This window comes from Leptosomus discolor, chromosome 27 (assembly GCF_034619465.1).
Source record: "Leptosomus discolor isolate bLepDis1 chromosome 27, bLepDis1.hap2, whole genome shotgun sequence".
Classification (NCBI taxonomy): domain Eukaryota; kingdom Metazoa; phylum Chordata; class Aves; order Leptosomiformes; family Leptosomidae; genus Leptosomus; species Leptosomus discolor.
This window is the reverse complement of record NC_141417.1, coordinates 2529822-2554084: the sequence shown is the minus strand read 5'-3', so window position 1 is coordinate 2554084 and position 24263 is coordinate 2529822. Positions and strand designations below refer to the sequence as shown.

At 65.9% G+C, this 24263-nt stretch overlaps 1 protein-coding gene across 5 annotated transcripts; it reads right to left on the bottom strand.

The window, feature by feature from the left end:
* Positions 1–4343: 4343 nt before the first annotated feature.
* Positions 4344–24056, bottom strand: TFCP2 (transcription factor CP2). Of its 5 annotated transcripts, none has more exons than XM_086478803.1 (15): positions 23935–24056; positions 16625–16776; positions 15958–16034; positions 15455–15560; positions 15131–15237; positions 13559–13711; positions 11087–11197; positions 10251–10339; positions 9706–9784; positions 9159–9252; positions 8475–8565; positions 7446–7552; positions 5204–5346; positions 4496–4547; positions 4344–4391 (listed from the first exon to the last, which is right to left on the bottom strand). In XM_086478803.1, exons 1-15 carry the CDS (start codon positions 24054–24056, stop codon positions 4354–4356), a joined length of 1521 nt encoding a protein of 506 aa, XP_086334929.1. In that variant the 3' UTR covers positions 4344–4353. The 5 variants fall into 5 exon arrangements, with proteins under 5 accessions (XP_086334929.1, XP_086334930.1, XP_086334931.1 ...); XM_086478804.1 differs by having other exon boundaries at positions 9159–9281; positions 9732–9784; XM_086478805.1 differs by having other exon boundaries at positions 9736–9784.
* Positions 24057–24263: the final 207 nt, after the last annotated feature.

Below are 24263 nucleotides of genomic sequence, written 5' to 3'. Positions count from 1 at the left end.
CCCTACAGGCCTCTGCATCCCCTATAGCCCCCCCATCCCCTCAGCTGAAGGGTGCCCCATATGCCCTATAGGTCCCCCAGCTGGGAGGGGGGCCCACATCCCCTATAGGCCCCTGCAGGCACTACAGCCCCCCCCCCCATTCCCTATAGGCTTCTGCATTCCCTATAGGCCCCCCCAACTGTAAGCCCCCCCATATCCCCCACAGGCCCCTGCATCCTCTATAGGACCCCCAGTTGGAAAAGCCCCCCCCCCCCATCCCCTACAGGCTGCAGCTGTAAGGACCCCCCCTCCATCTCCTATAGGCCCCTGCAGCCTCTATACACCCCCCAGCTGGAAAAGCCCCCCCCCCATCCCCTACAGCCCTCTGCCATCCCTACAGGCCTCTGCATCCCCTATATCCCCCCCATCCCCCATAGACCTCTGCATCCCCTATAGCCCCCCCCATCCCCTATAGGCATCTGCATCCCCTGTAGACCCACATCCCCTATAGGCTTCTGCATCCCCTATAGCTCCCCCCATCCCTTATAGACCCTCCCAACCCCTATAGGCCCCTGCATCCCCTATAGCCCCCCCAATCCCCTATAGATCTCTGCATCCCCTATAGCTCCCTCATTCCCTATAGGCCTCTGCATTCCCTGTAGCCCCCCCATCCCCTACAGGCCTCTACATCTCCTATAGACCTCCCCATCCCCTACAGATCTCTGCATCCCCTATAGCTCCCCCATTCCCTATAGACCTCTGCATCCCCTATACTGCCCCCCATCCCCTATAGACCTCTGCATCCCCTATAGTGCCCCCCATCCCCTATAGGCCTCTACATCCCCTACAGACCTCCCCATCCCCTCTAGGCCTTTGCATCCCCTGTAGCTCCCCCCATCCCCTATAGACCTCTGCATCCCCTATAGTGCCCCCCATCCCCTATAGGCCTCTACATCCCCTACAGACCTCCCCATCCCCTCTAGGCCTTTGCATCCCCTGTAGCTCCCCCCATCCCCTATAGACCTCTGCATCCCCTATAGTGCCCCCCATCCCCTATAGACCTCTGCATCCCCTATAGTGCCCCCCATCCCCTATAGGCCTCTACATCCCCTACAGACCTCCCCATCCCCTCCAGGCCTTTGCATCCCCTGTAGCTCCCCCCATCCCCTACAGACCTCCCCATCCCCTATATGCCTCTGCATCCCCTATAGACCCTCATCCCCTGTAGCCCGCCCCCCCCATCCCCTATAGGCCTCTACATCCCCTACAGGCCTCTGCATCCCCTATAGCTCCCCCCTCCCCTACAGGCCTCTGCACCCCCTATAGACCCCCCTCCCCTACAGGCCTCTGCATCCTCTATAGACTCCCCCCTCCCCTATAGACCCCCCCCTCCCCTATAGCTCCCCCCTCCCCTATAGGCCCCCGCTGCAGCAGGAGGGAGAGGCCGCCCCCCCCCCCCCCCCGCAGCCTCTCGGGCCCCCCCCAGCCCGCCGCGGCGGGGGAGGGGCAGCGCGACGGGACCCCCCCTCCCCGTGCCCCCCCTCCCCCCCCCCCCCACTCACCGGGTCCCCCCGGGCGGGGCGGGGCCGGGCGGGGCGGGGGCGGCTCCCGGGGGCGCTGGGCGCGCGCTGGGGCTGCGGCCGCGCGGACCCGCCCCGCCGCCGCTCGCCGACAACAATGGGGCCGCCGGCCTGCGCCGCCCCTTAAGTACCGCGAGTCACGTGACCGCCGCGCCCCCCCCGCCCCGCCCCCGCCCGCGCCGCGGGGCACGCCGGGAAAGCGAGTCCGCGGGAGGCGGGGTGTCTCGGGGCACGCCGGGAAATGTAGTGCGGAAGTGGGCGGGAAGGGGGGGGAGGAGGGTGGTGTGTGTGGTGTGGCGGGAAGGCCCCGAGCTGGAGCCCTCCGCCCCCCGGGGCAGGGACTTTGTGAGGGGGTTTCGCCCCCTCCGCGGTTGGGGTCGGGCCTGGGGGGGGTCAGGGGGAGCCCCCCGGCCCCGCTTCGGGGGGGATGCAGGCCGCGGTCCTCGGCTGGAGGAGAGGGGGCGGCGGGCGGCGGAGTCTAGACAAGAGATTAGCGAGGCTGGAGCCGCGGGGAGCGGCCGCCGGCGCCTTCTCTGAGCCATAACGGAGCGGCTGCGGGGAGGCCGCAGCTCACCCCGGCTCCCGGGCCCGGCCCCGGGCTGCCCTCAGGCCCGCCGACCCCCCTGGAAGGCAGCGAGCCCCCCGCTCCGGCCCGGGCTCGACGAGGGCCGCGGGCCCAGGGCGAGGGAGCAGCTCCCTGGGGGTCTCCCCCCTGAGACCCTCGCACTCCAGCCCCTCCGACCCGCTCCTTCCCGGGGGAGCTGGGCAGGCGGCCGCCGCTTCCCCCCGGATTACGGATTAGCGGCGTTATGAACTTGGGTCAAATGATAAGATTAAAAAATCCTCTTCGTTCCCCTGACTCTGACCCCTTCGTCTCCCCCCTTGTTTCCAGCCAGCAACAGGGCCTGGAGGAAGAACGGGCCTGTTGCTACCCGGGCTGGCTGGGGGGTTTCACTCCCCTCCCAGAGCCACCACACGAGAGGAATCACGAATCGCGGCGCCGGCTTTTCCCTCAGCCGATGGATTAAAATCGGCCCCACGCGCCCAGCGACACCGACACCAACAGTTGACCGAGCTGCGTGGCACTTCTGGCACGCCAAACCAGGGTTAAGGCACGTCGTCCTCATCACCAGAGGTACCAAACCGCCTACAAAAGGTGAGCGGCCGACCGCGAGCCCCTCCATCCCTGGAGCCCGCAGTCCGGCCGCTCCCCAGCGGAGAAGCGAGGGAAACGACTCCACTTTTTAATGACTTCTTGGCATCTTTACCCCGCAACTACTTTACAAAGCTTTGGCCGCTCAGGGCAGGACCCGCAGCGGTGAGAGGAGTGAGCTGAGACCAAGCAGCCGCCTCCTCCCTGCCGGAGGTGCCAGCCCGTGCCTTTGCCCCCCCAGTTCACGCGCTGCCTTGCGAACCAGCTCTGGGGACGACCCTGGCCACTCGCCGCCAGCCCCCGGCGGCCACCATCCCTGGGATTAACCTCTGGCTCCTCCAGGTCCTCACCAACCCCAACGCTGCCCAGCCCTGGAAGCAGCTGGGAGGCAATTTTGGGGGCGAGGGGGAGCCGCCCCTGCCCCAAACACTGGTTTCGGGGAGCTGCTGACCTACGTCCTCGCCTGCCTTGGGCTGGAGCTCGCTTAAAAGCAAGAGCCCTGCTTGATGGTGTATTTTTCCCCTTTTTTGGTTCAAAATATCCTCGGGCAGGGCTGATGGCTCCAGGCAGGCGTTACCCCAGGCAGCTCAGTCCCCACTGGGGGCTCTTCCAGCCGGGGAACAGGATCCACCACCCCCCCGGCCGGGCAGATCCTTCACCCCGGAGACCTGCCCCGCGCGGAGGCACTTTTGTCACCGGCACATCCAAGGGCTTTGGGTGACCCTGGGAAGCTGCCGTCCGCCTCCCCGGGACTACACCAGCGCTGGGGCAGCTCCTGGAGGCTGGGCAGGGGGCGCAGGGGCAGGCAGACACCGCCCCCCCCCTTTTCCCCAGAGCTGGCAAAATCTTTTTTTCCCCCTAAAACACGCAGAAAAGAAGCCCACAGCCCGAGCTCGTCAGCTATTTCTTTATCCAGCTCCGCTTCCCTCCGCGTTTTGCTCCAGCTTTGTACGACTCAACCCGTCTATAAAGCTCCGGACGACGCGACGCTCGCGTGGCGCCACCGGCGGCCGGCACCCGTGCCGCCAACGCCCGTTTCGGGGTGGGGGGAGAGGAGAAAAACCAAGTCCCCGCCTTTGTCTAACAGCTGCGTTGTAATATTAAATGAAAGCTTAACAAAACCCTTTAAGAAACCCCCTCCCAGCCCCAGCCGACCCCGCCAGCAGCGCGGTACGTCGCGGATTTGAGACCTGCTCAGCTCAGCACGTGCCCGAGGGCCGGTTGGCTGCGTCGGGCCGGTTGAATTCACGATCTCTTCGCCAGCCGGCGAGCGCCGCGGGAGCCGAGGCCTCTCAGGAGAGCGGAGCACGCTGGCCGCAGACAAAGCCCTCACGCAGGTTTTAGGTCCCAATGGCAGATTTTTTTTTACCAAGAGCTACACGAGAGCGTGACCCGGTAACTCCGGCCCCAGAGCCGCGGCGGCGAAGCAGCACGTTCCCAGCGAGGGCCGTTGCGCCGTCGGCGGAGCGAGGAGGTTCGCCGGCAGGAAAGACGGCCGAGGAGCCGACGGCTCGGGGTCTTTCCAGAGGGGGCCCCGGAGTTCCCGGATCTCCGCTCGCGTCCTCGGGCGGGAAGTGAAGGGTCTTCATGCGCAACGAGAGGATCGGGGGTGCTCCTCCTCCCGCCCCCCCCCCCCCCCCCCTACTTTAAGATGATGTGGTAGCTGTCGTTGGTTTCAGCTGCAAGAGAAGCAAAGCTCGTGAATTCGCCTGGTCGAGCGGACCTGCCCCGAGAGCTCCCCGCGGAGCACGGAAGGGAAGTACGAGACGGAGCCCTTACGCACCTTTCATGGTGTCCAGAACGAAACAGGACTCGTCTTGGAAGTTTTGGATCATCTGAAAAGAAGCCACAAAAGCCGATGTAGAATCTGAACGGAGCAGAAGCGCCTCCCGGCCACAGCGAGGGCTTTGTGTGCTGCCGCTCGGCGACAGGCACCGAGCGAGAGCCCCGAAAGGGCTGGGAGCTGCTCAGGCAGGAGCTGCTCAGGCAGGAGCTGCTCAGGCAGGAGCTTAGCGCTCTGGGAAGCAGGAAAGGCCCCGGCCATAAATATTTATTCCTTCCTCCCGCGCTCCAGAAGCGAAAGTCCGAACCAGCAAGCCCAGAGAGAAACCACCACGCTTTCTGGGACGCGGGTGGGAAAGCAAAGTCCTTCCCCGCAGCCATTCCCCGCCCTGGTTTTATGGCAAAGCTGGGAGGGACGCCGGCACGGAGGAGGAGGGGCACAGGGAGAGCCGCTCCCACCGGATAAACCACGGGGGTTTAACCGAGCTGCCCCAGGAGCTGAGCAACGTCCCCAAGCGCCAACAGCCCCGGCTCGTCGGGCTTCAACGATCAACTTCGGAACCCGGAGGCGGCTGCGCGGGGCCCGTCCTGAGGGGGATCCGCTCCCCGGCGTCCTGCGCCACCTCCCCGGCGGAGCTCAGCGCACGAGCAGCCACGGAGCGGCCGCCGCGGAGCGGTGGGAACCGGGGAGCGCCCGCAGGGCTGTTACCTCGTCGCTGATCAGCACGTGTATCCCCGTCGGGCCTTGCTTGTAGATCTGGCTGATCTGCTGGGAGGAGATGCTGAAGAGCTGCGCCAGCTTCTCCGTCAGCTCCACCGCCGTCAGTTCCTCCAGATAAATCGCGTGGTACACTGGGAGGAGAAGAACCGCGGTAGCCGGACACCTCCGACGCCTACGCCGCGGCTGCGGTGACGCTTCGGTGGCGCCAGGGACGCCGCGGCCCTGTCAGGAAGGGGCTGTGCCCACCCCTCCCTCGGCAGCCGAGCACCCGCCTCGCCCGGCGGGCGCCGCTCCGAGCCCAAGCTGCCGAACCCGCACGCGACCCGGTCCCCTCCTGCTCCCGCCCTGAGCATCACCCCCGCCCCCCCCCCCCCCGCCAGGAGCTTGGCCGTCACCAAACTTGCTCTGGATTCACGCAGCCCTCGCCCCCCAAAAAAGCTTCTATTTCGACTGGCAGCACCAAGCAGCGCTCTGTACCACCCACCCCCCCCCCCCCGGCCGTTTTCCAGCCCAGCAGGATGGAAACGCTGCCCTGGCGCCTCCCCAGTTCCCCCAGTCCCCCAAGGCAGGCGCTGGGGGGAGGGAAGCGAGAGGCGCCGAATCGGAGCAGGAGCGAGGACAGGGCGAGCGGTTTGCTTTCGCGCTTGCCGCTCCGCCCGCGGCGGTGGATCAACGGGCGCCCGGCGGCTCCACGAATGTAGGTCGCTCGTTGTCTGGGCTCTGCCGGCTTCTCGCAGGAGCCACCGTTTGTCACCTCCTGCCGACGGGCGGGGTCGGCAGCCGCCCGTTTTGGGGGGGGCAAGGAGAAAAATCAGCCGGGCAGGCCCAGGAAAGGGCGAGTAAGAAGGGTTCGCCGCGGTGGTTTTGGCACCTTTACCGCGGGGAGCGGGCAGGAGCCCTCGGTCTGCGGACGGAGCCCGCCCGGGAGCTCGCTGCCGCCTCGCAGGGAGGAGACGAGAACGAGAGCGGCCAACACGAGGCGGAGCAGCTGAAAGCTGAACCCCCTTGTGCCCCAGGGGTCGGTACTGGGGGCCCGTCCTGGGCCGTACAGTCACCAGCGCCCCCGGGCGGAGGGGCAGAACGGCCCCGCAGCGGGTTTGGTGCCGCTGGGGAGCCGGGAGGAGGGGCAGGTCCAGGGGAAGGTTGTGCTGCCCTTCAGCGGGGCCGGGGCAGGCTGGAGAGCCGGCGGGGAGGGACCAGGGGGGGTTGAACAGGGGCAAGCGCCGGGTCCTGACCCCCCCGGGGGGGGGGGGGGGAATAAATAACCCCCCGCACCAGCACAGGCTGGGGGCGACCTGCTGGAGAGCAGCTCTGCGGAGAGGGACCGGGGAGCTGGGGTGCCACTGGGAGGGGGGGGCCACGAGCCAGCCCTGGGGCCAAGAGGGCCAACGGGGGGGCAGGGAGGAGAGTGGGGCCAGCAGGGCGAGGGAGGGTCTCCTCCCCCTCTGCTCTGCCCTGCTGAGGCCCCGTCTGGAGTGCTGGGTCCAGGTCGGAGCCCGCCCAGGGACGGGGAGCTACTGGAGAGAGGCCAGCGAGGGCGAGGAAGAGGATGAGGGGGCTGGAGCATCTCCCCTACGAGGAAAGGCTGAGAGCCCTGGGGGGCTTTAGCCTGGAGAAGAGAAGGCCGAGAGGGGACCTCCTCAATATCTAAAGGGTGGGGGGCAGGAGGACGGGGCCGGGCTCTTCCCAGTGGTGCCCAGCGCCAGGACAAGGGGCTATGGGCACAAACTGGCGCAGGGGAAGTTCTGCTTGAACCTGAGGAGGAACTTCTTTACTCTGAGGGCGGCAGAACCCTGGGACAGGCTGCCCAGGGCGGGCTAGGGGGTCTCCTTCCCTGGGGACATCCAAAACCCACCTGGGTGACCCTGCTCTGGGTGACCCTGCTCTGGGTGACCCTGCTCTGGGTGACCCTGCTCTGGCAGGGGGGGGGGGGGTTGGACCAGGCGATCTCCAGAGGTCCCTTCCCACCCCTGACACCCTGTGATTCTGTGAAAAGCCCCAGACCCTCTTCGAGCCGCCGCGCGGGCTCTGGGAAAACACGAGCAGCCCCAAAACCCCCAGGGCAGTGACGTGGGGGAGGAGGGGGTGGGCGAGGCAACTGGCGCCGAGCGCCCGCGGGCAGCAGCGGGGCTGGCAACAGCCCCCGCCGCATTTCTGGTCGCTGACCCGTGAGTTGCCCCCCCCCCCCCCCCTCGCCGCGTGCCCCCCAGGCAGGCCTCGAAGCCCTTACCAAAAAAAGTGCTGGTCACCGCGTCCGCGTCCTCGTGCTTCTGCTGGAGGTCCCTCAGCTGCTGGGACTCCTGGCACACGTAGATGGTCAGTCTGGGCCGCACCATCCTGCGGACAGAGCCAGCGGATTTGCTCCAGGACGCGTCTGGATCCCGGCACACCCAGCGCTCTCCCCCCTCCCCGGCATCCTCCGAAGGGACAGAGGAGATGGACGAACTCCGCTCGAAGCAAACCCCACCGTGGCCGTCCCCGCCTTGCTGGTGCAGCGAAGGTTTTTGGGGAGAGGGGGGGGCGTGGGGACGTGGTGCCAGCTGGCTACCCAGCAGCTACCCCGGATGGTTGGCTCCCGAGCCGTCCCGGCAGCACGTTGACCCCCTGGAACGCTCCCACCCGCGCCGGTGCCGTCCCGGCAGCACGTTGACCCCCTGGAACGCTCCCACCCGCGCCGGTGCCGTCCCGGCAGCACGTTGACCCCCTGGAACGCTCCCACCCGCGCCGGTGCCGTCCCGGCAGCACGTTGACCCCCTGGAACGCTCCCACCCGCGCCGGTGCCGTCCCGGCAGCACGTTGACCCCCTGGAACGCTCCCACCCGCGCCGGTGCCATCCCAGACCTTCCCTCCAGGACACAGCCCATCCTCTGCCTCGCTGCCCGGCTCCACCTCAGGGAGGAGGCAAACACCAGGCCCTGCTTCTTCAGGGCAAGGAGCAAAGGGACCTTCCCTTTCGGGGAAGGTAATTCCACTGAGAGGGGGTTCAGCGGACGGAGAAAACGCGTCCTGTATCGGCAGGACTCCCTGGCTTGTGGCCTGGCTCTCTGACACTCAGAGGGTAAGATCATTTCCAAAGCTTCTCTCCCAAAACTTGTCTCTGGGGCGGTTCCCCTGCTAGCTAAGTCATCAAACTGGACTGAAAGAGGGTCAGGAAGGTTAATGAAACTCTGTCCTCTCTAACAGCAAGAGCTGAGCAAAGAGGCCGAACCAAACACAAGTCACCCGCCAGCCACCACCAGCCTTCAAGCAAACAACGTACCGTCCTTTCAAGGCGTTGAAGAGCCTGATGCCGTCCGCAGGGCCGCAGATCTGGATCACATCTTCTCTGGTCAGCTTCAGCAAGTCCGCACCTGCAGTTGTAAGAAATCAGAAGGAGACAAAGTCACACAATCCAGCCCAAAGTGGCCGGGATTGGGGCGGGGGGGGGGAGCTGTGGGCACCACAGCCGTGCCACCTCCCCCCCCGCCCCGTTCCCAAATTGCTTCTGCCTCCTGCTAACAACCTCCCCCAGAGGGTTTTTTTTTTCTTCCAGACTGAGCGTGTTTTGGCACAACCCCGCGCCCGGCACGGTCGTTTACAGCCGGTTACCCAGCGCCTCGGTGGCCCTGGAGAACGGAGGCCGTATCGGCAGGGAAGGAGAGGAAAACCAACGCGAAGCATTTCCGTACGCGCGCCGCTTCCCCCCCCAGCTCAGCTCGTTTCCAGACCAGAGGCTGCTGAGAGCTCTTGGAAGAGAAACCGCCCCAGTCCCCGCTATTTTCCCAGCGCAGAGCGAGGGGAGAAAGGAAGCACACAGCTTGCAGGGAGCCACGTTTTATTGCGTCACAGGAAAAAACCAGGAGATTTTTCAAAACGTTTCTATTCGCGACGGTACCGTGAAGACGGCCTCAGGAGCGAGGGGAGGCAGAGAAGGGGCGGACGCGGAGGGGGTGTCGTGACCTACCTGAGAAGTTCCTGAAAAGCCGAGAAAAGGTGGAGAAGCGGTTTCGGTGCAGCCACTGCTGGGCCTCCTGGGGCGTGCTGGTGGGCAAGAGGTTCTGCAAGGCGGGAAGAGAAGGGTCAGGGCCTCCGGGATGACGCGGAAGCGTTCCCAGCGAGGAACGAGCACAGGTCAAGCTCGGTCCGTGTTTATCATCAGAGGCTCAACTCGAGGTCCTGGTGAGCCAGGCTCAACGGCACGGGCACGACGCAGGCTGCAGCCCGGACAGGTTTGGATGGAAAAGGCTTTGGAGAGGCAGGGAGAGGGGAAGGAAGTAAAGGGGAAAGCGCAGGGAAGCTCGAGGCAGTCGGTAAAGGTCACGGGCAGCTACAAAAAGCTCGCTCGCCGCTCCGCATCGCTGTGCTTTCTCCAACTAGGAGTCAACAAGACGTTACAGCTCCCCCAAGACGTTCCGTCAGAGCAGCCTCTTCCCCGGCAAACGGCGGCCACCCCCAAACCCGCCCCCGCTCCGTCCCCAAATCCCGGTTTCTGACCTGTGCACCATCCTTACCACAAGCATAAGCTCTGAGGTGTGACTTACATCTGCGATCGGAGGGGGTGGCTCGGGCTGATGGTTCGGAGAGCCATTGCTGCGGGGGAGGGGGGGAAGAGCCAGAGAGAGCGGAACACCGGGTCAGCGCCGCTCTCGCCCTCCCGGCACGGGAGCCCGGCAGGCAGCAGCCACCCCCCTCCCAGCCCCGTAACCCCCGAAACACGGGGACGGGCGGCACCGTGGCCGCGGCAGCGGCGCCACCGTGGTGGTGCAAGCACCGAGGGCTCCCGTTGGGGTACGGACGCGCCGGGGAAAGGCAGAGCGGGGCAGGCTGGAAGCTGCTCCCCGTGCGAGAGCCGAGCTTTGCCGCAGCCAGGAGAGGTGCGAGCCCTCATCCGGGAGGGCTTTCCTTTGGTTTCCCCCCCCCCCTCCGTGGCACAGCCTCTGGGGCTGCTCCTGCCCCGCTGGACACCTCGGAAGCAGGCCCTTCCTTCCGCCAGCGGTGGCGGCCAGCTCAAGACACCTCGATCCCTCGCGCCAGCCGGCGCTTTCTCCGGACTCACCCTTCGCCAATGGAGAAACTGCTGTGGGAACTGTTGAAGCCGGGGGACGGCGTGTTGTTGACGTACGTTATCTCCGGCCAGGGAGAGCACTGGCAAAGAAAAGGCAGAAGAGTCGCAGGATCGCTCCGAACAGGCGCGCTCGCCCGCTCTGGTCAGCACAGGGGAACCGCTCGTTGCTGACCGACAACCGGCTACGAAACCGAATTAAAGAATAAAGGGGGGGGGGATTAAAAGAAGCCGTGCCGATTCACTGCCGACGCCCACAAAGCTCAGGTTTAGCGATGCTTAATCTCAAAAGGCTGAAACGCAGCGAGAGCCGGGATCTAACCCATCGCCCTGGCACTGGGCTGACCGACACGGCGCCCACCAGCCCGGGGCACCTCCACGCCGTGGCAGCCCGAGCGTCCCCGAAATTCCCCCGGGGCAGGACGAGGGCTCCCTCCCCAGGGCCGTTCAGCTCCGACCCCTCAGACGATCTCATTTTCACAGAGCGACACTTTCCTCCAGCGCAGGGAGGAAACAACGGGGTTTTCTGCCAGCTCGCAACCTCGGTGGCATCGCCACACGGGGGGGAAAAAAAAAAAAAAATCTTTAACCAGGCGATTCGTTACAGCGGGGAAAACCCCATCGCGTTTCCAGGCCCAAGAGCCCGTTTTCAGGTCTAGTAAGAAACCCCTCCCCTGCCTACGAAGTTTATTTTGCCGTTGTCTGGCCGCTACGAACAACTCGGCCAAACGTTTCGCAGCAGAACAGCCAGTTCCTCGCCACCCGCCAGCGGGGCCGGCCGGGCTTCGCGACCACAACGCTGCCAGCCGCCGCGCGGGAGAGCGCCCCACCTCCGTGAGGATCGTGGTCTCGTAGGAAGGCTGGTATTTCTCTTTCTCGTGAGGTGTTCGCTTCTCCATCTTTTCCCTGTCCGTCTTCTGCTTCCGATCGGCTCCTTTGGGCTGGAAGGGAGAAGCTCCCGTGAGAACAGCAGCACAGAGGAGCGGCAGCAGGCGGCTGGCCAGAAGCGCGAGAAAGGCCAGAACGGGAGAAGGCGCCTCGTCCTTCCACTCGCGGCTTTACAGAGGGAGAAGGAAGAGGCCGGGACTGCAGCAACCCCAACACCCTCCTCTACCCGCACTCCCGAGACATCCCACCCCGGGGCCCACAGCGCCTGAGCGAGGAGGCGCAACACCTTTCGGAAGAAACTTCTCCCCGACAGCGCGCGCCGGCTCTGAGGGCACAAAGGCGCCCGTTCCTGCTGTCACGTCCCCCGCGCCGCCACCAGCCGCTTCGGGAGGCGGCGTTTCAGCGGCACACGCCGCGCCAGAACGCCGGCGCCCCGTGACGGCCTCGCCTTCGCCGCGACCGCCGAAACCCGCGCGCTCTCGCACGCGAGCTCAAGGCGATGACGTTACTCGCTGCCTTTAGCGAATGCTCAAAGCCCCAGGGAAAGCAGCGAGGAGGAGAGCGCCACGGCAGAGCTACCCCGGCGCTCCCCTCGGCAGAAACCTCAAGGAAGTCCCTTGAACTCCCCCGGCCGCGCACGGGCTCTGCCTGCGCTCACCAGCGGAAGGGATTTGGCCTTGGTGGACGCACACGGCTGCCTGCCAACACGCAGACGCCTCCTGAGCGGGTGAGATGTCCACGGCACCGGCGGGGCAGCTTTGGGACTGCAAACACGGCCGGGTACCGCAGCCCTTCCGCTCCTCCAAGCTCCAAACCTCCTTTCCTCCGGCCAGCGAAGCTGAGACCTCGCTAGCCCCGCGGCCCGAGCTGGGCGAGGAGGTGCTGCGTAGCTGCAGCTCGATTAGCCAGTTTCTGCCCTGAAAATCCAACTTTTGCTCCTCTTTTCCACGGTCAGCGCTGCTGCTCCCGGCAGCTAGAAAGGATCTGCGCTGCAGACACCGGCGAGCGCGGGGAAGGGGCCCTCGGCAGCTGTTTTGAAGGCGCTGAAACGCTCCCAGCTTTGCTAAAAAAGAGCAGGGCAGGAGCCCGAATCACGTTAACCCCCCAGGGGACACCCTGCGGCAAAGAGACCTCACGCAGGCACAGGGAAACAGGCGCGAAGTTATCGAGTCCGCGCCCAAAGAGCGGCCCCGCCGCCAGGGCGGACGAGCGGGAGATAAGGCTGAGACCATCCGAGACCACCCTTGGCAGCGAGACCGTGCCCTGAAGGCCCAGCTTCCCAGCTTCGGCTTTTCCTGACTCCAGGTCACCAGAGCCAAAAAAACCAACCCCAAAACCCCCCAACGCCATCCCTCGGCACAAAGAGCTGAAGCTCGGCAGAAACGCGGCGCCAGGCGCCCCGTGACCTCGCTGTCCTCCCGGTGCCCGTTTGCCGCCAGCCTCATCCCTCAGCTCCCAACTCCGCAGCCACCCGCTCCGGCTGTTTTCCATCGGGATGCCAGCCAGAGCTCCGGCAAGCCCCACCAGATCGCGCCCCGGCCTTCGAGATGTTGTCATCCCAAGAGGCAAAGGAGCAGAAAGAGAGGGGGAAAGACGCCGAGCCAAGAGCAGCGGGGCGCGCCGCCCGATATCCCCCGGCAACTTCACGGCAGAACCGCAAACAGCCCCGGCGCCCGGCCCCGCTGCGCGCCAAGCGCCCCACGGGCGGGAGAGAGGAGCCGCGGGTGAGGTTTTGCGGGGTGCTACAGGGAGGACGGGGTGCCGGGGGCAGCCTCAGACAGCGTGGGCAGGGCGTGCCGCCGCTCATTCCCGGCGCGGCCGCCCCCGCGGCGCGGCACCCGGGCGCTGCTGCACGACCGATCCTTCTCGGCCGCCCACGGCACCGCGGGGCCGCCAGCAGGTCGTGGCGGGGGGTTTCCTGCAACAGGGACCGGCGCCGCTGGAGGGGCCGGAGGCAGACGGACCATCAGACGCAGACGGACCATCAGACGCAGACGGACCATCAGACGCAGACGGACCATCAGACGCAGACGGACCACCGGCAACAGGCCATAACCGAGCGGGGAGCTCAGCCAGACACCGAAGCTCCTTGGAGGATCTCCCCAGCTGATAAGACTCAAGACGGAACGTGGGAGGTTTCAGACAAGAGGCAACCCAACCCAACCCAACCCAGGTTCTCCCTGCCCATCGTGCTTGGCTTACTGGTTTTGCAGCCTCAACGGCAGCTGGGCTGGCGCGCCCGAGGAACCAGGGAGGCAGCGGCACCGCAAGCCCAGAAGGACCGAGAGGCCCTTCTGCAGGCGAGCTCGGCCACCGTCCCGCAGCCGTGACGTGCGCTGGGGCTGCAGCGTGAATCGGCGCCGACTCCCAGTTTGTTTCCTAGCGGGGAAGGGTCCCCGACGGGGCCGAGGTACCTTGAAGACCTTGATCTGGCAGCTGGCCGAGTGCAGGTGCTCCGTGTACTCCCCGTTCTCGTTCTCCTTGAACGTGTCTATCTGGACGCGGAAGGGAACCCCCTTCTCCCCGCCGTGCTTCCGCATGGTGAACTCGGTGCTGATGCAGTGAACCTGGGGGAAGGCAAGACCCCCCGCGCTGAGAAACCCGGACCGCGAACGTCCCGTTCCCCTCGGGGGAGCCAGGACAGCGCTGACGTAAAGAGCGGCTCTGGCGAGAAGGGAGAAATACGGAGCTGGGATGGGAGCCCTCCAAGCGCCCCCAGCATTGAGGGGTTACGGGGATGCCACAGCAGAGGTGGAGCCACATTCCTTCAACAAGTTTTGCAATCTCTTAACGTCCCGGGATCGGCAGGGCACAGAGTTCGGCTGCGCCGGCCTCCACACGCTGCCGCCGGTTGCTCTAGGCGGGAGGGCCAGACCGCCAAGAGGTATTTTAGGCCGCTGGCGAGGTGTGAGGAAGCATCTGTCCTGGGTTACAGTGTAAAATGTGCCAAAAGGAAAACAAAACAAGTATTCTATGACCATCTTCAGGAGCTGTTGAGACCAGGTGGGGTGGTGCTCCCTGCCTCCCCCCTCTGGACTATCTCCTGTCAATGGGCACAACAATGCCTTATCGCCTGACCCATCGATAACTCGCTCCTGGGCTATCTCCTGTTCATGGCCCATCAAGGAACTGCCTCACGACTCCCCATCCCATGGTGAGACACTCCGCCCCGTGGGAAGGAGCCAAGCAGTCCATGCCAAATAAAAACCGAGATCTCCAACACCCTAGCAGCCTTCTTCCACTGGATTCCCAGAGGAGCTTTTTCCCCCCACTGGAGTTCCAGAGGACAAGAGCTACCTACCGACCACTGGACCTTCGGAGGAAGACCAGACCCTTTTACCTGATCGCTGCTTCCACAGCACTACACCCATCGCTTCAGGAGGACTGCAGCCAGCATCTTATCGGACTGCTACTGCCACCCTAACAGGGGGTCAGGTTGTATTTCTGACTCTGTCAGTGTAAACCAGGGGGTTGTTTTGTTTTTTCCCTGCCTTGTGTTATATATATATATATTTATACATACATACATATATATATATATTAGTAAAGAACTGTTATTCCTATTCCCCATATCTTTGCCTGAAGGCCCGTTAATTTCAAAATTGTAATAATTTGGAGGGAAGGGGGTTGCACTTTCCATTTCAAGGGAGGCTCCTGCCTTCCTCCCCAGACACCTGTCTTTCAAACCTAGACACATCTAAGCAAGATGGAGCCCAAATCACGAAACCAGCAGGACCTAAACCACCACAAAAAAACGTGTAAAACCACTTAGTGGCGGTCAACCGGGCCTGGCCAACACGCGAACTGCTGCTCTCGCGCTGCTCGAGGCAGGAGGTGGGGCGTGCTGCAGCTGACATCCTTCTGCCACTGTAGCACCTGGCTGCTATGGCGGTGCTCAGTGAAAAAAAAGCATCTTCTTCCCCCTTGGAAAACTTATTTTTTCCCCTGGACCCCGGCCAGAGGAGCTTCCCCACTTCTCCCGTTACCTGGATAAACACAGAAGTCCTCTTTGAAGGATCCCACAGGAACTCCACTGTGTTGAGCTGGGTTGGGTTTGCTCGAGGGTCAATGATGCCCACGGACATGGGGATATCTGTAGGGGCACACACGGAGAACGAGCTGAGGTTTGCAGCAGCAGGAGAAGGAAGAGCTTCACAGGGAACACACGGAAGAACCCGCCACGTCTCTCAAAGCGCAGAATCGTGGCAGCACTTTGTCCCTTGAAGTCAAGGGACCGGGAGCCCGGCTGGAGGCCCTTGGGCACCCCCATCTCCTCCAGCCCCAGCCAGGGTGCTGCCACGGGGCCTCACCTATGTCCAGTATCCTGTCCCCAGGCCTGTTCCACCGCCAGCCCTCCAGCTGCTGGTGCTCCGTGTACTGCAGCCGCCGGTCGTGGAACACCACCCGGAAAATGCTCTGGAGGGGAGAAAACACCCAGTGCCCGGAGCTGCCTCGGGAAACCCGACGGTCTTCATGCTGGGAGGCATTTCCCAGCCACAGAGGGGCCTGAAGGCTTCGTGGAGACACCAAGGCAGTAAAAGAAAGCCCAGAGGGACCCTTGGGGCAGAAGCAGGAAGGCGGCAGCTCATCCCTCCCGAACGCTGAGTGATCGTGGGCCCCACGAGCCTGGTGGGACACCACCAGCCAGGCTGGTCCCACCAAGGCGGGAGAAGGGGAAAGGGAACCTAAACCCCCGACCCAGCCAGACCTAAACCACGCACGCTGCCACGGAGGGCGCGAGGACAAGACCTCGCCCGCCCGCCCCCTTCGGCACGGCGCCGGCTGGACGCGCGTAGCCGTGCTCTCCGCTTACCTTCACCAGTTTCCCGTTGATCTCCGGCAGCTCCCCGATTTTCCTGTTGTCCAGCATCCGGATTTCATAGGACTGCCCTGAGGGACAGAAGACGAGGTGTCACGGGTTAGTTGGGGACGGACCTTCGCCGCCGCCGCCCCTCCTCTGGCACCTTTTTCTGCCACAGCAGACGCGCCACTCGCCGTGTTTCGGGGGGGGGGGGTCATACGAGCCCCACGGCTCTAACACCCTCTCCAGGGAGAGAGAATCCTCCCCCTTCCTGCAGCAGTAACTTTCCAGGAATTACCCTTATTAACCCAAGACCGGGGAAGGAATCGATGACACAAACATCCTCTGGCTTTGGTCGCCAGCCCTGATCTTCCAGTTCCGCTTGAAAGCAGCGGGTACAGCTCGAACCTGAACAACGCACCCGCTGCAGGGCACCCCAGCGCGGCCACACCAGGCAACCCCTGGCCCCAACGCAGAGTTTAACCGGGTTGAACCCTCCAGGCGATTCCCCGCCGCGAGCAGAGGGCAGGCAGCGAGGCCGAGGCGCTTCCAAACATCGCGGCGACCTGGGGTTTACTATCCAGGCGCTTCCCATTCCCAAGGGGAAATTTCCAAAGGCAGAATTTGACTTTTCGGGGTGTTTACAGGCAGCCCAGGGAGGGCAGGGGGCTCCTCTCACCTTGGTTGAGGTAAGTGAGCGTTTCGTCGTGGAGCTTAACGGCGGGGGAAGTGGCGGCGCACAGCACGTACTGGAAGGGCAGGATTTTGTTCTCGTTTTCGGGAGGCAAGCTCGATTCCTCCTGCTTGAAGATGGGCAGGGCGAGGACGTCGCTGCGAAGAGATTTGTCAGACAGACTCATTTCAGCTCTGGCTACGGAGAGATGATGCGCTCGGTAGCGAGTTCCTCCTCCGAGGAAGAGCTTTGAGCTTTTTTTAGTTAAAACCACCCCCCACGTGCCCTGACTTCGCTCTGCGGGGCTGCAAAGGAGCGGTAAAGCAGGCGGAGCGGGCTGAGACGAGGAGCTGACGCCTGCTCTCGCCAAAGCTTTGCTTCCAGTCAGCCACCCAAAACGCCCGTTCCTGGCCCCGAAGCCGAGAGGCAGCGGTTGGCGTTTCAGACCCGAGCCCGGCTCCTCCAGCGCCCAGACCGGCGCAGGCAGAACGACCCCCGTGCCGCGCCCGTCGACGCCCGGACCCCTCCTCGCCGTACCAGCCCGCTCGCCCCCGCCACCAAACCAGCCCCCAACCCTTCCCCCTGCTCCAAGCAGCGGGGCCCGGAGCTCCTTCCCCCTGGGGGAGAGGCTTGGCAGGAATCCGGAGCCTTGCTCAGGTCGAGGTCGCTGATTTTTTCGCCGTCGCCTCCTCTGTCAAATCCCACCCCACCCCCCCCCCGCCCCAGTGAACACGGGGGTCGGCCCCAGCGGAGGGGGAGACCTCGGGGGACACGGGGCGGGGGGGAGGAGGTGCCCCCAGCGCACCACCCCCTCCCTCCCGCAGCCGTAACTTGCTGCACGACGCACGAACCTCTCGGCGGAGCAAATCCTGCAGGCTCCGATGCGGGAAGAGCCCTTCCAGCAGGAGGGGGACCCCCAGCCTTCCCCAAACCCCCCGACAAGCCCCCAGACCCCGGGCCACCAGCCAGCCCTGCCCCAAACCGAGAGCCTGGGATGCCCGTGGAGGTCCGAAGATGCTGCCCAGCCCCCGCCGTGGGTCCCCAGGCCACGGGGCGGGGAGAAACGGAGACCCACGTTTCGGAGACGCCCGCAGGCACCTCCTTCACGCCTCACGCGGCCGCCGCTCGCCGAAAGGCCCCGCGACTCCCGCCCAGCCCACGCGTAGCAGGAGCCGCCCTGGGGAAGGCACCGGGATGGCTCGGCCACAAACCACGGACCCGCAACAGCCCGAGCACCTTCCCGGCCACCAGGTCCCCCGGGAGCTCCGCGCCGCGCCACCGCGCCGCTCCGGCTGGCACGAGCTCGGGCTCCTCGTCCCCTGGCTGCCATCCCGCCGCTCCCGGCGCTGGCTGGGAAAAGGGAAGGCGTTCAAGCCCCCGCGCTACCCACTTTTCCTCGGCGAAGGATGTCTCCAGGTCTGGGCCATGAGGCAGAAAGCTCGCTGTCTCCACTCCCCTGCCAGCGCGGACGCTTTTCCACACTCAAAAAGGCCACGTGGCAACGAGAACGTGCCGAATAATGTTAATTTAAAAACCACCAGCGATAGCCCTGAGCCTACGGACGCGTATTTAACCGAAATGGGTGCAGAAGCTGCCCCCCGGTAGTTGTTTTGAGCCGTAACAACGGCCAAGAGCCGTGACTCCGCCGTGCCTAACCCAGAACACCCTCCAAAGCAAAAGCAGAGCCCGGGCCAACGCGCTCGAGCGGCACGGCCGCGGCCGCGGCGCTGCCAGGGCCACCCAGCGCCATCCCCCCGCCCGCAGGAGCCACCTGGGTCCCTTCCGAGGGCGGCAGCGAAGCCCTGACGAAGAGCCAGGTCGCCTGCGCCTCCTGTGACGGGCTTTGGGCTCCCGGGAGCGCCGGGAAGAAGGAGTTCAAGCAGCTTTTTGGTTCTTTAGTTGAACATTAAAAGCCTTTCCCAAGGAAAAACTGGACTTCGCTGGCCAAATACCAGCTCCCACCCTACGAGGGCTTTAACCCTTTGCTCTCGGGAGGCTCGAGATCCGCCCTTCCTGCAACGCCGTGGGGTCACCGCTGCCCCAACCCGAGCAGGAGAGCCCTTCCCCGCCCAGAGCCCAACTCACCCGACACCACAGAGCCGCGCGGACGCCCCGGTCTCGGCACGTGTATCCCGCTGGCCAAACCACACACCCTGGAGGACGAACGTCCCTCCAGCCCTACCCGGTTGGCGGGGGAACGGCGTGCCCTCCCGCAGCAGGGCCGCTCGCCCGAGCGGGCTGCCAGGCAGGAGGACACGAGGGGCGGCAGGAGGACACGAGGGGCGGCAGGAGGACACGAGGGGCGGCAGGAGGACACGAGGGGCGGCAGGAGGACACGAGGGGCGGCAGGAGGACACGAGGGGCGGCAGGAGGACACGAGGGGCGGCAGGAGGACACGAGGGGCGGCAGGAGGACACGAGGGGCGGCAGGAGGACACGAGGGGCGGCAGGAGGACACGAGGGGCGGCAGGAGGACACGAGGGGCGGCAGGAGGACACGAGGGGCGGCAGGAGGACACGAGGGGCGGCAGGAGGACACGAGGGGCGGCAGGAGGACACGAGGGGCGGCAGGAGGACACGAGGGGCGGCAGGAGGACACGAGGGGCGGCAGGAGGACACGAGGGGCGGCAGGAGGACACGAGGGGCGGCAGGAGGACACGAGGGGCGGCAGGAGGACACGAGGGGCGGCAGGAGGACACGAGGGGCGGCAGGAGGACACGAGGGGCGGCAGGAGGACACGAGGGGCGGCAGGAGGACACGAGGGGCGGCAGGAGGACACGAGGGGCGGCAGGACCCCACGAGGGGCGGCAGGACCCCACGAGGGGCGGCAGGACCCCACGAGGGGCGGCAGGACCCCACGAGGGGCGGCAGGACCCCACGAGGGGCGGCAGGACCCCACGAGGGGCGGCAGGACCCCACGAGGGGCGGCAGGAGGACACGAGGGGCGGCAGGAGGACACGAGGGGCGGCAGGAGGACACGAGGGGCGGCAGGAGGACACGAGGGGCGGCAGGACCCCACGAGGGGCGGCAGGACCCCACGAGGGGCGGCAGGACCCCACGAGGGGCGGCAGGACCCCACGAGGGGCGGCAGGACCCCACGAGGGGCGGCAGGAGGACACGAGGGGCGGCAGGACCCCACGAGGGGCGGCAGGAGGACACGAGGGGCGGCAGGAGGACACGAGGGGCGGCAGGACCCCACGAGGGGCGGCAGGACCCCACGAGGGGCGGCAGGACCCCACGAGGGGCGGCAGGACCCCACGAGGGGCGGCAGGACCCCACGAGGGGCGGCAGGACGACACGAGGGGCGGCAGGACCACACCAGGGGCGGCAGGACCACACCAGGGGCGGCAGGACCACACCAGGGGCGGCAGGACCACACCAGGGGCGGCAGGACCACACCAGGGGCGGCAGGACCACACCAGGGGCGGCAGGACCACACCAGGGGCGGCAGGACCACACCAGGGGCGGCAGGACCACACCAGGGGCGGCAGGACCACACCAGGGGCGGCAGGACCACACCAGGGGCGGCAGGACCACACCAGGGGCGGCAGGACGACACCAGGGGCGGCAGGACCACACGAGGGGCGGCAGGACGACACCAGGGGCGGCAGGACGACACCGGGGGCGGCAGGACGACACCGGGGGCGGCAGGACGACACCGGGGGCGGCAGGACGACACCGGGGGCGGCAGGACGACACCGGGGGCGGCAGGACCACACGAGGGGCGGCAGGACCACACCAGGGGCGGCAGGACCACACCAGGGGCAGTCCCCATCCCTGCGGGAAAGCAGGAGGCCGGGGCAGGCCGGCCCCAACGGGAAGATTCACGCCGAGGCTGCGCCCCGCACGAGCCCTCCCGGCCGCCGGAGGAAGGCGGGATGCTCCTGTTCCCCGCGGGCTTTGACACGGCGAAGCTTCAATCCCGCTTCTGCACCTCTCTCTCTCTCTCGGGAGCCGCCGGTTTTTTGCTCTTTTTCTTTTCGCTTTGCCTCGCACAAAGCCGGCCGGGGTGAGAGAGCGGCAAAGCCGGAGGGCGACCTCCCCCGCCGGGAGAGCCGGCACCGCGCCGCCGTCCCGGCTCCCGCTCGGTTTCCCCGTGGACGCGATGCCAGGCCCACGTTACGCAGCGCAGGGGTCCGCGGCGACGTCAGGAGCCGCCGGTCGGGGCTCCACAAGCTCCGCACGGCCCCCGACACCGCTCAGACGCCGGAAAACCCCCCCGAATCCAGACTTGTGTCCGCCAAGACCCCGACCCGAAACTCACATTTTATCACAAGCTGCAAAAGGGGGGGGGAAACCCCCCCCTCAGGGCTGTTGCACCCCTGTAATTCTGGAACAAGCGTCCCACCCGATTAACGACGGGTAATCATCAAGCAAACGATGGTTTGCTGTTGGCAGCAGCCGCCAGGGGAGCGGCGCCGCTTTCGGCGCGACCCCGCGCGCCCCGACAGGTTGGCAGAGCGTCGCCGCGCCCCCCCGCCCGTGGGGAGCGACGCGTCGCCGCCGACACAGCCCCGGGTTTGCCGAGAGCCCCTCTGGGCCGTTCCACGTCCGTGCTACGGGACCCAGGTCACGGGGCAGCTTTGGGCCCGCCAAGTCCAAGAGCGGGGGTCGCGCGGGTTGTTTGGGGAGAGCCGGGAAGCCGCGGGACCTTCGGGTACCGACGGCCCCCGAGCAGCCCCCGAGGCCCACCCGAGCGGCCAGCGGCGGGTTTTTCTTGAGACAAACCCACGCTCGGTCCTGCCGGCTCTGAAGGCACCTGGAGAGGTTCCTGCAACCCCCAGGGAATCACCTCCCTTACAAAATACCCGTATTTCACTGCGCAATTTAACACGCTTTTGGGGAAAGACGCTTCACTTAAGGCCGCTGGTTCTGGGGTGGGAGAGAATCTCCTGGAAAAGAGGGGGGGAAAAAAAAAAATAATTACGGAAAAAACTCTGCGGATGGAAGCATTCAGCCAACACCCTCCAAAGCCACCTCTGCTCTCCTGAAAACCTAATTCCGGGGAACAACAGCAACGCCAGGAATTCAGGTTCGCTCACGAACGCCAGGCACGATCCCACCGTACAACTCCCAACGAGAAAGAGCCTCCAGCCGAGCGACGGCCGTCACCCACCACCCCCCTCGGCATCCACCACCACCTACCAGCGCTCGTTCCCGCGGCAGTGACGTGCCTCTTCCATGGGGAGAAAAAGGGAAAACCCCCCCCACCCCCTCAACGAGGGAAGCACAGAAACGCCACAAACACACTCAAACCCCGAGGTGCCTGTTGAAACCTTCCCCCCCCCCTTCCCCTTCCTGCGACACGGAGAGAAATGTCAGATGTCAGGGCGGGAAGGTCGGCGCGCTCACCTACAGGGGCCCACGCTCTATTTACGGGCGGGAGGTGTCTCCGAAAAACAGAGTCAGGTTTCAGGCGGCCGAGCAGCTCGACGGGCTCGGAGCAGCGGCACGGAGCTCAAAGCCCGGTAACGCCGGCGTGGGAAAGCTCCGCGGCCGGCTCGGTGGGCGGCAAAGGGGACGGGCAGGGCTGCAGCCTCGGGAAACGTCCGCTCCGAGCCGAGAGCCGGGGCCCAGCCGGGGCAGGGAAAGCTTCGAAGGTCGCAGCTGCAACGTCTCCTCGCGCCGTTCGAGCTCCGACGCGCGGCCGATGGGTTTGAGCGCCGCGGGGGCCGGGCACGCGGCGCGGTGAGCCCCGGCACCCCTGCTCGCCCCCTCCGGGAGGGCAGCGTGGGCCCCTGGGACCCCTCGCCCAAAGGGAAGGGGAAAAGGGAGGAAAAGGAGCTTCGAAGCTTCACGACTTCCCCCCCCCTGAGCAAAGCTGGGCCTCCCTGCACACGTTGGAAAGTCACCCCCTCCCTCCCCATCGAAGGTAACGGAGGAGGAATCCTCGGAAAATCTGCCGGTCACGGCGCCCGGCGTCGCTATCGCCGGGAGAGGTGCCGGACACGCTCCCTCCGAGCTCACGCACCCTTTGGGACTTTGGTTTTTTTTCCCCAAGCTCCAGTTACCCAAACCCCAGCGGCTGCGATGGACCCCAGCGGCGGGCAGGGATAACTTCGGGAAGGAGCTGGCTCCCCTCGTCCCTTGGCAGGAAGGAGAGACGGAGGCCGGAGGAGAAGAGCTGCTCTTCCACATCCCTGCAAAAGGGCAGCGGGCTGGAAGTCGCTTCCCAGCCTGTTTCGCCGTGAGCCGTCGCCCCACGGGGCGTTTTTAACTCCGAGTTTGACCAGTTCCAATCGCAGCCCCCCTCCAGAAAACCCCAGGCTTGTGTCAAGGCGTCCTCCTGTGGCATCCTCCTCCTGTGGCATCCTCCTCCTGTGGCATCCTCCTCCCGGACAGCTCATCCTCAGCCCCAACCTCCAGAACTTTCCTGGCCACCCGCCTGCGTGCCCAGCTCCTGCCTCGGGTCTGCGGGGAGGCATCCGTCTCGTCCTCCCTCCTCCCTTCCAGCCGAGGCGGGTGAAAACAGGCGGGACAGGAGTCGTATTGGAACTAACGAAGCTCTCCCCCCCCCCCCCCAAACGACACCGAAGCGGCTCTCGCCGACGGCACCGGATCCGCCCCGGCCCAGGACGGAGCCGATTAACCACGGACGAAGGCGGGGGAACGCGGGGCCGCTCACAGACCGACTCGGCGTCGCCCCCGTCCAGCCCAACGCCTCACCCACCGGCTGCGCTTCCCCGCCACGACTGGCGCAGCCAAAACGAGGCGTTCGGGGGTCTCGAAGGGCGAGCGGCCGGGTGCCAGAGCCGGGACTGGGAGGGCAGAGCGGCAACGCTGGGACCCAGCTCCGGAGCAGGGGCCGCGTCCTCGTGCATTCCGGTTGAAGCATTCAACGCCATGAGGTCCCGATCCCGAGCGACGCTCGTGCACGGGGCGTTCGGCCCCGCGGGGGTCCTGCTCCTCTCCTTGGCTCCTGGTTGAGCTCGGAGCCAGAAGGATAGAGCTCGTCTGACCCGAAAAAACCCAAGCGGGTGTTCCTCCGGGAGGGTAATTAATTAGGGCAAAGTACTGCTCCTGGGGCGATTACCCGACGCCGCGTAAAGCCGAAGCAACCAGCCACGGGCTCCTCTAACCAGCAGCGGCGGACGCGGGGCTAACGGCGGACGATGGAGCTGCAGCTGGGGGACACCAGGAGGCCAACCCCCCCCCCCCCCCCCCCCCCCCCGGTGTGACGCCGTGGCCACCGAATGTGCCGGCAAGCAGCTCGGTCCTCCATCCTTAGGGACATTTGGGGGTCCTCAGCCCACCCCGAGCCAGCCCCTCTCCCAGGCGGGGGATGGAGCCTTTAGGGGGGCCGGAGCCGCCCACCTACCTCATGCTGTAGGCCCCAGCGCCCAGCTCCTGGCCGATGCCCGACAGGCTGGCGTCAAAGTCCTGCACCAGCCCGGACTCGATCACCTCGTCCGCCAGCGGCAGCTTCAGCGCCCAGGCCATCCTCACCCACCGGCGGGGGGCACAGGCCCCGGGCGAGGGGGCTGCGTCCCCCGTGGAGGAGGGCAACGGGGGGGGGGGGGGGGAGGGCGCTCCTCGGTGGGCGCCCCGGCGCGTCGCCCCCGTCAGCGGAGAGGGAAGCCCGCTCCCCGAGTGGGCTCAGCTGCGCTCCCCGCTTCTGCTGGGGGTACCCAGCACCCCACCCCCCAG